Source organism: Crocodylus porosus, unplaced genomic scaffold (genome assembly GCF_001723895.1).
Source record: "Crocodylus porosus isolate Cpor-Errol unplaced genomic scaffold, CroPor_comp1, whole genome shotgun sequence".
Classification (NCBI taxonomy): domain Eukaryota; kingdom Metazoa; phylum Chordata; order Crocodylia; family Crocodylidae; genus Crocodylus; species Crocodylus porosus.
In genome coordinates this window covers 33,413,446-33,432,361 of record NW_017728917.1, presented here as the reverse complement: position 1 = coordinate 33,432,361, position 18,916 = coordinate 33,413,446, and the positions used below count along the sequence as shown (strand labels likewise).

At 39.2% G+C, this 18,916-nt stretch overlaps 1 protein-coding gene across 6 annotated transcripts in view; it reads left to right on the top strand.

Annotated features, from left to right (window-relative positions):
• ATP2B2 (ATPase plasma membrane Ca2+ transporting 2) overlaps window positions 1-10,141 on the top strand; it is a 512,499-nt gene extending 502,358 nt beyond the window's left edge. For 4 of the 6 annotated variants that reach the window (XM_019537048.1, XM_019537047.1, XM_019537046.1 and 1 more), the window contains one exon: window positions 9,751-10,141. In XM_019537048.1, coding sequence (XP_019392593.1) covers window positions 9,751-10,062 — 312 coding nt within the window. In that variant the 3' untranslated portion in view covers window positions 10,063-10,141. The remainder of the gene's footprint in view (window positions 1-9,750) is intronic. The other 2 variants (XM_019537050.1, XM_019537049.1) reach the window with 1 other exon arrangement.
• The last annotated feature ends 8,775 nt before the right edge of the window (window positions 10,142-18,916 follow it).

Genomic DNA, 18,916 nt, shown 5'->3' with positions numbered 1-18,916 from the left:
TTGCCATCGGCCATGAAGATGAAATGACCATCTTCCTTAATGCCCAGGAAGATGTGTGGGCCCTGATGGATTGCCAGTGAGCCTATGAATGTGCCTCCCCAGCCCATATCAATTGGGCCAACAGTGACACCCTGCTGCTTGATGTGTGGATCAGCATAAACCCCCCCAGATTTGCTTGGGGACCTCACCTAGTGCTGAGAGGGCCTCAAGGTCCTGGGCATGTTCCTGGGGCCACTGACCTTCATGATGTGCAACTGGGGTCAGTCTTGAGGAGGGGGTGGTGGCCCACCTGCAAAGGTGGCACTAGTGCCTACCCAGCCTCTCCTACCATGGAAGTGTCCTCGTTGCAGACAACCTTGTGGCGGTGACCCTGTCGCACTGGTATGCCATACTCAACCCACCACAGGATCTACTTGAGAGGCTACAGTGCCTCCTGGTAGATTTTTTTTCTGGGATAGGCACCAGTGTATCCCACGAACTGTCCTTTATCTGCCTGTCACCAAGGGGGGCCAGAGCCTGATTGACCTGATGAGCAGATGGCTGCCTTCTACTTGCCAGCCCTTCAGTGACTCCTTTATGGTGAGGAGTGCCTACCCTGGCAACATCTGGTGTGCCACTTCCTGCAGAGGGTGGGAGCCCTTGGCTTCAACTGGGAGCTCTTCTTACTGAACTGGGCAGTGCTTCCAGCCTTCCATCATGGCATGGTACGAGCCTGGCAGGCCACCATCTGCTTCCAGCCCTGGGCCCAGCACCTGCATTTCCCACAGGTTGGCCTGGCTTTCGCCCAAGGCCTGACCACCTGGCTAGGTATGCGCTCTGTCTGCAGCATGGGCCATCTCCTGCATGACATCCAGGCTGCCCTCCCACCAGAGGCAACAGCCACCCTAGATGACCATCTCCAGGTATTCCAGGTGCCCCACACCATGGATACCCTGATCAAGGCTTTTCCCATGTTGCCAGTCACCCCAGCTGTGGCCAGCGAGCTGGCCGGTGGGCCTGTTGGGCCTGGCACCCTGCTGACACTCCCTGTGCCTCCTGACAGTGACACAGGTTGCTTCTATGTCATGTAGAAGCCTGTATGCCTGGGCAGGCTGCCTCAGTACACCATAGCAACAGTGCCTGGGGCTGCCAGATTTCCCACCAGTCCACCTGGTTTGGTGCACATTGTATAAGGTGGCAACCACCAAGAAGACTGACGACCTACAGTGGCGGTTGCTGCACAGCATCCTAGCCACAGGTATGTTTGTGTCCCAATTTGACACAGCTGCCCTCTTTCCCTGGGGGCATTGAGAACCTCGTTCATGCCTTCCTCAACTATCCCTGCCTGTGGCCGCTCTTTGTCACCCTCAAGCCACCACTGCAGGTGCTGGGCAGGAGCCTCTCAGAGACCACCTACATATGCTTCTACCCTTACTGGGTGGCCAAGTGGGCATTGTATGCCTGGCCAACTTTCAGCCATCTTCAATACATGCTCTGATGTCATGACCAGTCCGGGCTACCGGGCAGGCTCAGTGTCAGACTGGAACTCCCAGTTTATGGTGCACCCTAGGCTCTCATCAGGCTGGTTTTTGCTTTTTGATTTGTGTGGGAAGTTGAAGGTGCTGTCACATGTATGATTGGATACAGCAGGGTAGGAATAATTTGCTTATAGAGAGCTTTAGTCTATACAACCATGTGGTCAGTGTCCCAACCGCATAACAGCATGTTATGCATTATATGTAATACAGCAAAGTTGTCTGTCACGGTGTGCTGTTATGAATGTAATGACATGGTGCTCTTGGTTTGATGGTAATTTGTTTGTCTTTGCTTTGTAAATTGGACCTGGACCCCAGAGGGGCCAACTTTTTGTATCCTGAACCCCTAAATAAAGTAGTTAAAAAGCCAAAGTCCTTCCTTCCTTCCATGTCTGGGGCTATTATTTCTGTTCAGATTTTTTCTTGGAAAAACATTTGTAATCTTCTTATATCAATAGCAATAGAAGAAGCTTCATTTAAGCAGGGAAGGACATGAAGGAAAAATGCATAATCAAAAGCCAAAATTTCTTGGCTTTGTTTCTCATTAAAATTCTAACAGATGCACATTGAATATGCTCAGAAGCTTTCCCTTCAGTTACATACAGCTTCTTTTCTTTTGTTTTCTTAATTTTTCCAAGCAAAAAGAAAAAAAAAGGATACCCTGTAGTTTAAATTATTTTAGTCTTCCAATTTTCAAGTGTTAACAAATGTTGCTGCATTCCTATTCAAAACTGGGTTTGTTGTCTATTCTAATGGAGAAAAATGTATATTTTTCATTCTTCCATAATTAAGTAGGCAGATATTTCAATCAAACTTGCCAGGAAACATCATGTAAAAATCCTTGCATTGTGCTTGCCCTATTAACACAAATGTTAATGTTCTTGAGGCAAGCTGTATTAGTGGTTTTATGGAAAAAATATTTAGCAAACTTAATTATAATCTATTATACAATATATAATTTTAAAATACCATCCAGTCCATGGTACTAAACATAGATTTTTTTCTTTGGTATAAACTCATTTTAAATGAGAGTTAACTTTTGCCATTTTTATCTTGAATAAACATAATGGCTAACGTACACATTATGTGATCACACAAATTCAGAATGATTATTCAACATTTATCAGCTATGTGCTTATGCATGGTGAATCTTCTAAACATGGAGCCAAAAAAAGAATATGTATACATTTGCATTAACTGTAAATAATACACACAGATTTTATCTATATAGATCTATAGCTACATATAGACATAGATATATAAAATTATGATATAAATCATTGTGTGTGTGTATGATTACACACACGATGATTTATATCATATATATATATAACTTTCTTATATATATGTAGCAACACTTAAGAAAATATGTACATATTCCTTATGAAGTTAAGACACTGATATCAAAGCCATCAGTATCAGCTACAGAGCTGATCACATCCAGAAAGTGGGACAAATCCTGCTCATTTTACTCATGTGAGGAGTTCTGTCATTTCAAAGGGATTGCCAGCCTTTCATGCATTACTAAAAGGCTAATTCTGTATGTACATTCAACATTATGAGATGAATATAAATACTAAAACAAACAGCATTTGACTTTAAAATAAATCTGAATTTATGTCTGTACATTCTTCAAAACTCTAGAATCCATAGTGTTAAAATATTTTTTATATCTTTATATGCATTATTTTTAAGTTGGCTAAATTTGATATTGGAAAAAATATACCTACTCCTTAGTGAGAAATATTAGGTAGATTCTGATCTTAAATACACTGCTTTAAAACTTGAGGATCCCAATGACTTCCACAAAGATATTATGGCATTATATGTGGCCATCTGAGGTCAGATAGCTCTTTGTGGTTCCCCCATAAGGAAATTATGCAGACTGCAAAACTAACAGCCAAATATTGCTCAGTTTACTAGACAGCGGACACGTCTACACATGTCCCTATGGTGTCATTGTTACTGCACCCTCATTTAGTACTTCCTAAATCAGGCCCCTTTAAGAAGTACTGAATGACAGTGCAGGAACAGCCTGTACTGCTCTGTGCTTGTGGATACTTTAGGCATTGTTCTGATCTTATGCTATAAAGTAATAATAGCATAAAAGTGATGATACATCAAAATCAGGCCCCTTGTTTTTTGTATAGTAGTGCACACAGTATTCTCTTCTCCTACTATTACAACATGCAACAGTGTTCCAGCAGTATATATGAAAGCTGCTGTATTCTTACACAGAAAGAGTAATATTGTCAATATATCCCAAAGACTTAGTATTCATTTCATGATAGTTAAAAAAGAGAAGTTTTATTATTTTCTAAAATTTACTGCTTTTTCATTTTACCTTGTAATGTTCTCAACCTCTGTGCCATACAATATAGAACATATTACTTACTCACCATATTTAGAAAATGACTTCAGTACATACATTGTAACCATTTATGATCATTTTATCATATTTTACCTGTGTGATAATACAAGTGATAAACATACGAATTATTTGTGTTCTGTTTAAACACAACAGCTATGCTACTTAACCAAATGCTATCACTGTTACCTTTGCACAGTCATAGTTTTGACTTGGAGTGGTATCAGTTATATCTAAAAGTTGGCATCTCTTTGCAAAATTGGCCTCATTTACATTTTTATACTAATCACCTTACTGAATTTTCAGTAGAATTGAATTTATTTGCTTTTGCAGTGCCCTACTCTCTACTGTCTGAATATTAAATGTGTTTGTTTTCCTAGAGGGCTAGAGAACACTGGACAAAAGGGTTCAGCAGGAGAGAGTGAAATAAAAAGAGGTTGTGAGTCTTTAACCTTGAGCCTACAATGAATGTGAACCAAACTCAAGATACTTGGCTTATATGAAGCTAGGTAAACATTCGAGTATAAGCCCATACACTACCAGCTGTCCTATACCTGTTGATCTTTACACAGGTCTTGTGCATTCCACCTGTATTGTTGGACTTAGGGGTGAGATTCTGTGCTTACACTTTTTCTTCTGATGGGGAAAAAATCTGCAGGATCTAAAAATGATATTTCTTTTACTTTTCTTGCCTGATGCAGTATTTTAAGTCTAACTTTCAGGGTGGGGTGAAACTGAAGAGCCTTTTTATTACAGCTACAGAGAAGAAAGAAGTGGAAACTTATAGCCATGTTGAAATGTCCAGAAATGTTGTCCCCACAGTCTTTTGTTAAAAGCAGTTCATTTTTTCTGTTGTCTCCATTACTGTGAGAAAAGGGAGATGTATCACACTGTCTGTCTTCCCTTGCCATTGTTGACATCATAACAAAATTTCATTACATTAATTCCACATAGGTCATAAGAACTAAGACATTCCAGGTTCTATCCAACATAGGTGTGTCCCCAGCTGTCACTCAAGGCACAGTAAGAACAGTCTTATACAAGACTCACTGGGTGCATCTATATGAGACACTACATTGCCATAGCGACAAACTGTAGCTTGTTACTGTGGTGACATAGCGCCAGCAGGTGTGAACCATGATGACGATGCAGCTGCTCAGTAGCAATGAGCTACTGCACAGTCACTTGTTACTGTGCAGTAGAGTGGGAAAAGACCTGTGTGGCATCTGGACTGTCCAGTAACATTGGTTACTGAATAGTCATTTAGTAAGCGAGTACTAAATAACTGCGCAGTAACAACTGCACTGTCTAGTGCACGTGTAGATGTGCCCACTCAGAAGTGAGATTCTAAACTTACAACAATACATATAATTATAGACAACATTATTGCACAGGGGTTCTGATTTAGGACAAATACTTATATGTGGCTATCTTTAGGCATTACTCTGGGTACACTCTAGTACCTAAAGTTAACTACACATTTATGACATTTGTTGATTTGAGGCCATGTTACTTAAGCAAATAAAGTATTTTAATTATCTTAGTGCAACTTCATATAAAAGTGGAGTGACAATAGCATTTTATTATTCAGTAGACCTGCTTCATGTGTATACTGATTTGTTTCCATTTAGTTTAATTGGAAAAAAAAAAGGTTTATTCTTTTGATAGCATCAGCATCAATGTATCTGTGGCAGCATCTACATAAGATGCTTACTGTGGAGTTGCCTAATTAGCTTCACAGTAAGGCATCACCATCTACTCGCATGGAGCTATTAGGCTGAACTAAACTAATTAATTTTGCTGTAGGATAGTACTGCCTGACACCAGTACTATCCTATGGTGGAGTTCTTTACTCCGCCACAATGCACATGTAGATTCTGAATGGGGCTGGCTGAGGCACGAGGGTGCTACAATGGAGGGCTGCCTGCTGGCTAACTCTCTACTGTAGCACACACATGCCCAATCCAGCTCCTCCGCAACACATTGAGCTCTAGGGGGCACCTCTGGGCTGGCAGGCTGATCCTCTAGTTTCCCTGCCAGTTAGGGCTGTGCCACCCTGACTCAACCTGTTGCGGTCCCAGGTGCACATGTAAAGACTGTACCCAGAAGAAAAAATGCTGGCACATATTGTTCCAGAGTTTATTTAGGTACATTAATTGCATGTGTAGATGTGCCCTTTGTGGTAGATTTTTAACATACTTTGGAATGATATTTCTGCTGCAGGATTTTTTTTACTGGGGACAATAAGTCAAGCTGGAAAGAAGAAGTGTTACCTTTCAGGTCCCAAGCTGAATCTGCAGGACTGATAACAAAAAAATTATGAAAAAGAGCCTAAACCATGTTTTTTCTATGTAAACAAGAAGTCACTGAGAGATAGGTACAGAACACTAAGAGGCTAAATTCATTTTTCAGAAAGGAACTATATATTTTTTTCAATCAGAAAAATGTTCCTGATTTCCTATTATCCAAAAAATACTCAAGGTACCAAGAGGACTTGTATAGTCATACTGATCAGTGGGTTTTCATTGGTATTGGGACCAAACATGGAGAGATTAAAGTTAAGTCAGGTTTGCATTATTTGCTGCTAGCATACCTCTCAACTACAGTGTGAACATGCCTATTGCTACAAAAAGGTGCCAGCATATGAGTAGAGTGTTTTGTGTTTTTTCCTACTTATCATGCCATTAATATCTAACAATAAGTAGGGAATTGCATTTTCCTGAAATGCTGTGTGTATTTGCTGTATCAACCTCAGTGGAGTAAGCACTGAACTTAAATCTTTACAGTCAAGTAAAGAGAGAGGTAACTTTGAAATACCAAGCTATATTTCAACAGTTCACACTCAAGCATAAATTCAGTTGAGATTCTAGCCTAAATATAGAATGAAGTTTGGGAATACTGAATTTAAAATCTCTATATACAGTCTATCCTATTCTGCTTGCCCCTCCCTCTGCCACCTCCTGCAGGTTTTAGTCAGGCAGGACTGCCAATGAGCTAAGTGGGAGTTCTGCCTACTTAAAGATCTTACTTCTTTGCTTAGCATACAGACTGGAAGTACAGGTTATTATGACCTCAATAAAAGCTGTAGCTAAGTAAGTTCTGAAGAATCAATTTAAGTACAATTTGAAACTGTAAGACTTTTTATTTGAATAAAAAAGTAATTCACCTTAAAAAAAATCCACCTGGCAGATTAGAACCTAAATCTCTGAGATAAGAACTGGCTGTGCTGAAGGGAATGAAAGTGAATTTTCACACAAATAGATCAAATACATTGAGATGCTAACTAAGTGATAAGTGATAAGAAGATTTTTTTTTTATTCAGATAGTATTTTGTACCAAGAAAGTATGGAAGAAATGATAAATCACATTTTAGAAAGCCACCACCACCATAACAACTCACCATGTACAGTAGGAATGCTTAAAAAATGTTTAAGCATTCGTACTGTACACTTTATTACATTTACAGTTTAAAATTATTTTCCAGATTGCCCCAATTTAAGGATCACCTTGCAAAAAATATTATTGATTATTATTACACAATGGCTATTGAAATTTTCACTTTAATAAATGTTGGAAGTGCCTAAATAATTTAGGAAATGACTACCCCAGCTTGTCTATTCTGGAAATATAGTGTGAATTTGAATCCTGTGTTTAAAGGTGCAAATGAAGGTCCTATTCTAGTTTCTGTCTGTACATATTAAAAACAACCAAGTACCGCAGTACAATTCAGGAAGTCTTGAGTCACATAAAGCTGAGTTTTGTAATACCAGGAACTCTGCATATCAGGTTTTGTGAGCCTGTTTCATCATACGTAATATTCAGGCAATTCAGGCTACCCACTCGCACTCCTGAAGTTCTGCTTCTATGTTTTGCTCCTACACTTCCACCAGCCACCTGGAGTATCAGTTTCTCCTGCATCCCTTAACCTGCTTAGGCCATTTTGTCCTACTCAGCTAATTCTTTGTCTCCCTCACTTCTAAAATACATGGTCCCAGCAAAGAAATGAGCACTCTGATTGGGGCTTTCTTTTCTAGTGTTGTTATGTGCGTTTCCAAGAAATGGAAAATACTTGGGCCGAATGAGGGCAATCTAATATCAAATGGCCATCATTGTCATCATGATGACAGGATTTGAGAATAAACAACATGGAGGGAATAAATAAGAAAAGAGGTGGGAGAAAGCAAATTACAATCAGCTTCCAATTAAAGTGAAGTCTTTTCCCAACACTATTGTTTTCTTATAGACTCTGTAGGAGCTCTAAAACTCAGATAACATAGTGTCAGTTAAACTACTCACATGCAGCTTGGAATTGGACAATTCATTTCTAAAACATGGGCCTCTGCCAGCTAAAGGAAGAGATGCTTTAACTTTTATGACTACTCTGAAGGCCAACTAATGAGAAGCATAATCACACATAGGACAGTGATACAGATATGTACCACCAACTCATTTCAACTTGTGTAAAGCTTTCACAATGCCTGCTTGCATATTTTCTGCCTCTGCTTGTGCTATTGGTCTGTCACTCAAATAGATGCTAAAAATTCACTCATAAATGGTGGGGGGAGAAGGATAGAACTCATATCTTAGTCATAAAGCATTTGCCAAGAGATCATATTTTTGCCATTCTGTTTTTTTCTCTCTGACTTTTCCCTCTCAAAAAGTGATGTTTTCTCACCAGTAGCATGTAGTGCACTCTTCACTTCTTTTCAAAGCTGCCTGACTGGTTACCAAGTTATGACTAGCACCCCTTCCCTTCCAATGGCCATACAACACTGATTGTCCCTATTCTGCAATGCTCTTCTGCTCCTGTCACTTCTTACTGGCAGAGCAGTGTGGCACTATCACTGAAAGTTCTGTAGCTTACTTTCACCTGTGTTCCCCTAGCTGGTGGTAAAAGGCGTTAGAGTCATCCTGGCATAATTCAGCTGACATAATATAAGGACTGCAGATTTGGCATAAAATGTACAGTTTTCAGGATTTAACCTTGGGAACAGTATTCACAGGTGAGACACAGAAAATAAGAGAACTTGCTGTTTAGTAACTCAATTCTGTGCAACCCAACAAACAATACATTGTTTTATAGCTATTCTTTATATATTAAACAAATTAAATGGCTAGAACAGTGGGTCTATACTCGAGTGTTTACCTCACATATGCATGAAGGAAAACTAAAAGTTGAATCAACAGTTATATGTTCACATTATCCAGGCTTCCAAGTGTAGCTGTGTGCCAGTTATCTGTGTTCACATAGTGACTGTGACTTTTTTTTTCCTGTGGTAGCATGGTTTTGCCTAGTATTTTGTCTGCTTGGCTTTTTTGTGCTTTTGGCTGCCTTCATTTAGATTTTGCTTTGAAAACATTTATATTTTTTCTGATTTTACATTTGGCTTCGTGTGTGTGTCTCATACATACTCACCTAATTGTGTCTGTGTTTTGTGCTTTCCTGTTTGAGAAGTGTGATATGTTATACGTTATATTTTTTAATATCCAAATAAAACTTTAAAAAAGTCTTCTTACTTACTCACTGCAAAACTATCAACATGCATGGTTATACATTTGCAATACAATTAACACGGCTTGTCTTTTACTAGGGATGTACCACATGAGTGGACGTTTGCTTTCTTTAACCAGTGCTTCCCATCAGTTCTTTGATGGCTTTAAACTTGATTTATTTTAATATTGCAGTTGGTACAGATACTCAAAATGCACAAAACTGAGCCACTCGTTTATGCATATAACATCCGAGACTATGGACTTCAGCTGCCTGCACTGCCCTAACCATATGCTACAGTTTTCGAAAGTATTCTCTAACACATTATTCTGTAAAAACTGTCACCTCTGATGTCTCTTTCATTTTTTCCTCCCCAGATCCGCGTCGTGAAGGCATTCCGTAGCTCTCTCTATGAAGGATTAGAAAAACCAGAATCTAGAACCTCCATTCACAATTTTATGACTCATCCTGAATTTAGGATAGAAGATTCCCAACCCCACATCCCACTCATTGATGACACAGACCTAGAAGAAGACACTGCTGTCAAGCAAAACTCTAGTCCACCATCATCACTGAACAAGAACAACAGTGCTATCGACAGTGGAATAAATCTTACAACTGACACAAGTAAATCAGCTACCTCTTCTAGTCCAGGAAGCCCAATACATAGCCTGGAGACATCACTTTAGCTGAAAAGGTCACTGCAAAAAATAAATAAATAAATAAATAAAAAAGCAACAGGAATCTCTCTCTCATTATATATATATCTATAGATATATAGATATATATATATATAATGAGAGAGAGAGAGAGAGAGAGAGAGAGATGAACATCTTGCTGGCTGAAAAGCTGTTTGAACTCTTACTCACTTTGGGACAAGTGAATGAATCACAGTAGTTTTGGGGAAAGAATGAATGGCTGATTTACATACACCTTCTTCTCCCTTGCAGAAAAGACAAACAAACGAACAAACAGATCATCCTGCATGAATGTACTGTACACTTCCAGCCCTCCCCTCTCTTTTTTTTCCTAAGCAGGAACTGCAGTGGACTTCTTTCTGAGGTTATTTATCCAATTCACTGGTCTGTAAGTTTTTTTAAATGCTTGTGTGGCATGGACTCAGTTGTATAGATTAATTTAAATAACTTTTTTGAAGTTGCAAAGCTTAACTTGCACAGTAGATTTGCACCAGTTGAACAGAAGAATTTAATAAGCATTTATGAGACTATATATAGAGATATATACATATAAATGTATACATACTTAACTATATATATATGTATATATCTATCTCTCTCTATATATATATAGTTATATATATATATAAAGTTTCTTTGTTGGCATGTTGCCTTGTTTCTGCTCAAATTGCTCTGACTATTTTAACTTATTTATGTCCTAAAGAAAAGAATGTAATTTGTTTACAAACCTGTAGATAATATCCTTAACTATTTGTAGGGTTAAGAAAGCACTTCCTGCCGAAGTAGTAAAAAAATGGCTCAGCTCATTGAAAACTTCTGTAATATTGCACCCTGGATGTTTTATTACAAATGTGTTCTGATTTTGCCTGCTACTTTTTGTTTAATAGTGTAGATACCATTAGCAAATAGCAAAAGAAGCCAAAATATAACATATTGGATGTAGCATTGTGATCCTATACACAGGGCAGTGAAACAGGCTTCCTTTGTTTCAAACTAAAATTTGGAAAGATCAGGTTTTCTTTCTTTTAAAAAAAAAATAAACTGCTTGAATCTGTTTTGGTGCAACACTCAGTGATGGAGGCCATTTCATTATTTAAGTGTATTGCAATGGCTTCCTTAATGTATTTTAAAAAATAGACTGTATAAAACTCAGTTGAGTTTATAAATAACAATTCATAAATAAGTTATATTTGGCTTTGTCTTTATGGAAATCAAACTAGTGTGGAAATATTGTAATATATTGTGTTGATTCTTTTTGTTTAGTAATTTAGACATTTATTTCCTTACTATTTGCAAAGTATGGGCTGTTGACATTTTGGATGAGAATCACTGTTTTGTTGCTTTCACCTTTTAAAACACACACACAAACATGCACACACACACACATATATATAAAATTTTCTGCACTATGTATATCTGAATGAAACTTTATGAAGTATATACTGAGATGTGCTTTGTGTGATTTTTTTTTCTTACCAAGCTTGTCTTCCTGTAGTAAAAAAATATACTGTAGGAAATTAACAATGTTATTTTAACTGAGCATTGAGCTTTCTATAAGGAAAGCTATTTGAACTCCTTCAGTATCATAGGTGAGAATTTTTTTCAAGATGGTAACAGCCCTGGTAACTAAAATTTATCAGCTTATATAATTGCTATGTCAACCACTTGAATGCTAAGCACTTTGTGGGTCACAGATTTTTCATAAATAACTTTTGTATTTAATACAAAGTTTGCTTCAAGACTTTTCAGCATATGATCTTTTCCATAAACTTGTACAGTGCAACAGACATTTTGAATTACATAATCGATTATCTGAGATGTGTTGGAAGACACAAACTAGATTGATACACTGATTTGTTGTGGCATTGCCTATCATTTTAAAGTTGGCTAATAATGTGGTGCATATCTGCAGTCACGAGAACTATTCCAAGTGAGAGAACTCTGCAAACAAGATTAGATTCATGGTCAAACTGCAGATTGAAATGACTAAAAATGTTCAGGGTGCATCAAGACTATTCAGCCAGGTAAAGATCTATCAGCTTGAATTGCCAGCTTCCGGACTTGTGTAGAAGCTGGAAAGTTTTTTGGCTCAAACTTATAGCTCACTGTCTGATCCAACCTTTTCACTGCACAGCAGGTCTATCAAGGCTTACACAAGTCTCTGTTAAACAGATAGTATTACTCTTCTCTTAACAGTAAGCTGGCCTGAAAACATAACTGGATTTAGCTAATTCCTAACAGCAAAGTGATTGAAATAGTCAGGATTGTTCCTTGCATTGTAAATACAGTGACTAACCTCTGTATAATATGTATTGGGTTTCTATGGCCTATTTGGGATACTGTGTTCAGAAAAAAAAAAAAAGCTATCCAATCGAATTACAGGAAAGAGCCTCTAGCTTTGGACTCTATTGTCAACAAAATCTATCAGTACTGGAACAGAATTTATTTTCAGCATCTTAACACTGATTATTTGCCTTTTATTTTCAAGCTCTCTTCAGATTCTTTCTTCGTTTCATTTGTTTGACTTTCCCAGTAGTAGTACCCCTCCAAAATAACCATAGGGTACCATTTGCAGACTTGAAAAACTGTTTAAAAAAGATGAATACTGCATTCTGTGTATATAGAATTAAGCATATAAACTGAGATGCATAGAAAACTTGGGCTTTTGTGAGCAGAGACTGTGCTTTATGTATATGATAAATGATAGACTTTTTTTTTTAAAAGAAGAATAGTTATGACCTTTCAACTACAAAAGCTGTACATCACAATTCCTTTCTTTTATTGCTTGACCTCTCTATGATGGGAACAATGGATCAAAAAACCCAAAATGATCAGTTTGTTAAAACTCACTGCAATATATAAATGCTTGCTCTCTACATACTGTACCTAGCAGCATGAGATTTGTGGAAAACAATACAGTCATTCATTTGGCAAAGCATCCCTGTAGGGGTTATTATTATATGTTCATTCATCTGTTTTTATGAATTTTTTTATCTAGACAATAATTGTAAATAAAGAACTTACTGTCTCTGTTCATTTAATACTATGCAAAAGGTTATGCTTTCTATTGTTATTCTTATTCCTACAGTGTGATGCTGGAATGTTTGTGGTTTCAAAAAAAAAAAAAGACAAAAGTAAGTAAAATATGTGATGTAAATTATTTTATAGTTTGAAACAAAATGGTAAAGTTTTACTCTTGCTGGTTGATGTCTAATAGATATCTTCTGGCAGGAGCACAAGTGGAAAATTAAAAAAAATAAATTCACAAAGCAGCATGAATAATAATGGTCTGAATTTAACATCCTTCTTTATTTTAACTTGGAATTAATACAATATAGCTTTTTAGTTCCAGAGGCATATTTTAGTGTAAAGGTTTGTATAAATATTTTTGGAGAGGTGATATGAAACTGATTATGAAAGCCTTTTTATCATTCTGGGCTAACAGTGACAACGTTTGTAGACCAAACATGAGCAGCCAGCCCAGAAAATTATGGTCCATATTGCATGTTGTATTTAGAACATGTTAACTGCACTTAAAATGCAAGTGTCCATGCAGTTAGGTAGTAAAACACATGCTAAGTATAATTGAATCTTAGCAGTTATGACTTTTCATGGGAGGAGTATATCCAGATCATATTAAGTAATATGAATTCAGCTATCATCCAACAGCTCTGTGAAGGTAATATGAGTTCAGGATTCTGGTGTGGTGCAGGGACTGGGGCTGATTATCAGCTGATTGTTGGTCAGTTCACCCTACAGATCTGGCCACATTTCCATTCTGTCATTGCCACCAACTCTCCTGTTCTGCTCCAGCCATGGGCTGCCATGAATGACTGCACAAAAAGCTGGTTCAGCCAATGAAAGTTGCCAGGGTGGGTGTGTTTCCTTTTCCTGAACCTGCTCCCTGCTGTCCACTGCTCCCTCTGTAATCCCTGCTGGCCAGAAAGCAGGTGCTGGAAGGTGGAACCTAACCCCTGCCACTGCTGTCACCCCTAAGGTGCCCCTGCCTCACTCCAGCTAGAGGCTACAAGGAGTAGCTGCATGGGGTGCTGGACTTACAGGGGACAGCATCAGCAGCAGGCAGGGTCCTCTTCCTAGTGCTTGCTCCCCAGCCAGTGAGCCAGGGCTGGAGGGAAAAAGGGGTGCAGGCTGGGGGCAGGTAGCAGGTACAGGAAGGGGGAGTCCACCCACCTCCACAACCATTGTCTCCATTGGCACCCACTACAGCAGTCCACAGTCCACAGCTGGGGCAAGGCAGAAACAGCTCTGGGAGCAAGGCAGTAGCAGCTGTGGGGGTCCCTCTGCACCTGGGTGAGCTGGGGACAGTGGCTGTGGGTGGGGTCCCCCATTCCCCACCTCTGCTCCTTCCTCAGCTCCCCACCAGCCCAGGGCTCCAGTTATGCTTTGCTCCCCATGCCTCCATGGAATAAGGAGCAGCCTGCCACACCTCTATTAAGTAAGTCCTAGATTTATCTATATCCTTATGGGCCCAATTAAGCAAATGAAATCTAATACTAATGATTTTCCCTTCCAGGGCATTCATTCTGGAGTCTGTATACCATCTTTTGGACAATGACCTTCAAAATTGTAGACGGGGCTGTTTCTGCCAATTCTGAGAGCTAGAGCCCAGTGTTGAATTGGCAATTTTTAGCTGCTGCTACTGCACCATGAGCTGTCTTGTAACATTCAGACAAATAACTCACTTCAGTTTTAACAATGGTTTTGAAATAAGCAAGACAGATATGCAATAGAGAATCTCCTTCAACATCTCTTAATGTTCTGCACATTTGCCCATTATGTGAGTTTCACTAGCTTTTCCCAGTGCTAGGGTGGGTGTATCTACATGTGCCACTATGGCACCATTGTTACTGCACCACCTTTTAGTACTTCCAACCACAAGGAAGTAGTAAAAGACAGCACAGTAACAGCCTGTACTGTGCCATGTGCACCACACATGGTTATTTTTAGGCACTATATCACCGTAGCAACGAGCTATAATGGGGGCCTGCATTGCTATGGCAACATAGTTGCAGCATCATGGGTTTTGCCCAGTGATAATTAATGTAATACTTCAGCTGCTATTCAAAGTGAATTGAGGAAAATACCTGCTACTGGGTATTAATCCATCTGAATTCACCACCCATGCCATTAGTATCAAATTTCCTTATATACAAAGCCTTCAGGTAAAAATGTTCTTATAACAGCTCTTCTTAAAGGGTAATACACTAATAAAATAAAGTTTTTTTCCCCTCTCTAACTCCTCCCTAGATTCCAGAGTTTTATATACTGGCAAAACCGGTTAAGTGGCAGTATTGCTAGGGATCATAAAAGAGATATAACAACTAAAATGAGGGTAATGAATCAAAAACTAAAACTAAAACTCGTAAACTTCTATAAAGCACCTGCTGAAAATAATCCCCTCTTTTGAACTAATGTTTACTATATTTAGTGGATTACCTGAGCTTGGCATTAGTTTGTTTTTATGCTTACCAATATTACGTTTTTAGTAACATGGAAGGATTCCGCGCTCCCTCCCGTCCCCTCCCCTGCTCCTGCTTATTTTAAATCTTGGCCCCTAGGCCCCTCCCCTGCAAACATTTAAGCAGATGTCTAAGTTATCTGCATTCATTGCCTTCGATAAGACTGCCACATGTAGCAAGAGTATGCAGGACTGGGGGCTAGCATGACTCAAATCTTCAATATGTTCTTAGCAGTAGGTTTTCTTGTGTGTGTATGTGGGCGTGCATGTGTGTGTGTGTGTTGGGGGGCATGGACATATGTTAAATGCATTCACCCATTTATTGGGAAGGGGTCTCTTACTATTTTAGGAAAATTGCCTATCCTTTGCAAATGGAGTATTGCATGTACTGAATACAGATCGGACCACAACACTAGCTGTCCATATAAAGCTCATTTGAAAAGTAAGCAATACATATTATTTATTTTGAAAAGTGAATTAGAATAGTAATGGCATTAGATGATGAAGTGGATTTGTCCTGCAATGATCCATACGAGAGACAGACTGTTATAGTTTTCCATGATTTTAATGTCTTCTTGTCTATCATGATGTCAAGGAGGTACTTTCATCTTCTTGTGTAACTCGTAAAGCATGTGACCTTTTCTGTTTCACCCTATTTGCAGAATCTTAGTAGTACTACTATTTTAACATGCAAAACTGATTTTTAAAGTTCAAATGCCATTTAACATGGACAGAATTATTGATGCATCATAGGAAACGGAGAAAAAAAAGCATTCTGATTTTAACAAACCTGGTTATTTTACTGTTTTTTTGACATTGCTTGCATCCATCACTTTTTTCACCCCCTGTGTAAAGCACAATAAAATTCAGGGGGAAAGTGGCTTATAATCCAAGGTAGGACAAATGCCACTACATGTATTTCACGTAAGATATTGCCTTGGTATAGGAAAAAGGTCTAATCTCACTATAATAGAAGCATTTAAGGAAAGCAGAACACCAAAAGAAAATAAGAGAGACAGAGACAAGGCATATTAATTGATTGAAATATTACCTGAAATGTAACAAAATTTTCCCTTGTTTGTCAAAGGTTGCATCTGGACAATGACACCTAATGTAACCAACACTCTGTTAACATTCTTTGCCTATCAGTCCTTACCAGCTAAGGCCCAAATACACAGAAGTACTTACATGGCTTAAGAAGTCTCAAATACAAAGTTGCAATCCTCAAACCATGTGAATTAAAGTAGACTAAAATGATGCACCAAAATAAATGAGCACAGGGAAAAGATTAAGGACAGAAACACACAAATTTGTATGATCACTACACTCTTCTCATGGCCTCAGGATCTTTGTGCTCAAGAGAAATTTACAAAACATCTTCAGAAGATAAGTCTGGGAACAAAAATTGATAAGCTGGCTGAACACTTAAGTACCAAGAATTGAACACTGATACTAACTTTGTGATATACTATTATCTACATGACTTCTGCTACTCTTTCTTCACACAACAGGTGATAACAACTCACTTCTCTTCTTAAAGGTCTTCATCTACTAATCAAATTATCCTTTCTTCTGTGATCTGCTTATCTCCTACCCCTTGGAATTTCTTCTCCCATTTCATAAAATCATAGAAAATTTGGGTTGCAAGAGACCCCAGGAGGTCATCTATTCCAACCCCCTCTGCTCAAAGCTGAACCATCACTAACTAGATCATTCCATCTAGGGATTTGTTGATCTGGGCCTTAAAAACCTCCAAGGATGGAGATTCCACCTCTCTAGGCAACCTTGTTCCAGTGCTTCACCCTCTTAGTGAAAAAAATTCCGAATATCAAACCGAAACATCCCTTGCTGCAACTTGAAACCATCGTTCCTTATTCTGTCATCTGCCACCACTGAGAACAGTCTTTGTAACCACCCTTCAGGTAGTAAAAGGCTTCTATCAAATCCCCCCTCAGTCTTCTCTTCTGCAGACTAAAGAAGCCCAGTTCCTTCAGGCTCTCTTCAGGAGACATTTACCCCAACCCCCTAACCATTTCCATTGCCCTCCACTGGACTCTCTCAAACTTGCCCACATCCTTGGGGGGTAGGGAGGTGGGAGGGCCACCCCCCCTTGCCCACAAGGACTTGAGGGGTGGGAGGGCCCAAAACTGAACACAGTACTCCAGATGTGGCCTCATCAGTGCAGAATAGCGGGGAAGAATTACTTATCTTGATCTGCTGGAAACACTACTAATGCAGCCCAGTATGCTACTAGCCTTCTTGGCAACAAGGGCACACTGTTGGCTTACATTCAGTTTACTGTTCACTGTAACCCCCAAGTCCTTTTCTGCAGAGCTGATTCTTAGCCAGTCAGTCCCCAACCTGTAAGGGTGCATGAGATTTTTCCATCCTAAGTGCAGGACTTTGCACTTCTTCATCTTGAACCTCATGAGATTTCTTTGGGTCCAATCCTCCAATTTAAACAAGTCTCACTAAATTCTAGCCCTACACTCCAGCATATTTACTACTCCCCTGAACTTGGTGTCATTTGTAAGCTTGCTGAGGGTGTGCTGCATCCCATTTGCCAAGTTGTTGATGAAAATATTGAACAAAACCAGCCCCAAGACTGACCTCTGGAGTATTCCACTTGATACCAACTGCCAACTAGACAATGAGGCCATTGATCACTTACCCATTGAGCCTGATGATCCAGCCAGCTTTCTATCTACCTTACAGTCCATTCATCCAACCTATACTTACTTAGCTTGTTTGCAGAGTACCTGAGGGGTGAGACTCCAGCTTCCTGGGCCAGTGCCATAGCCACTCAGCTACTGAGAGTGAGATGGAAGAGAAGGAGGGGGAAAAGAACTACATTTGAATGACTGGAACCCGTATAGCTGAGTGATTAAGGTATTGACGTGGTAAAATGGACACCAAGATTCTAAGGACCTTTCACAGAAAGGGGGTTTAAAACCTGCATCTCTCCAATTTTCCTACACACAGCCCTCTGACTGCCATGCCTGATTAACCATTCTCCTGCCCCCTCTCTAGAACTTCTTGTGAAGCTGGGACATTGCCCCTTGTATTAAACAGTCATTTGCAAAAAATTATGGAGGGCATCACAAAAGTTTCTGCCCTATTGCGACAAGGCTCCAAGCTAGAATCTAGCCTTCCTCTCCACATCACATCTTCCAAGGCAACAGCCATCATAGGGTCATAAGCAATTAGGGCTGAAAGGTCTCTTGAGGTCTCTAAGATCATCTAGTCCACCCCCTGCTAAAGGCAGGTTCATCCTTGACCAAACAAATAATTCTTAATTGGGGTGCTGAAGTATGCTGGGGTAACATAAGTGCCTTTTAAGAGTGCCACTGTTAGGTATGAAAACAT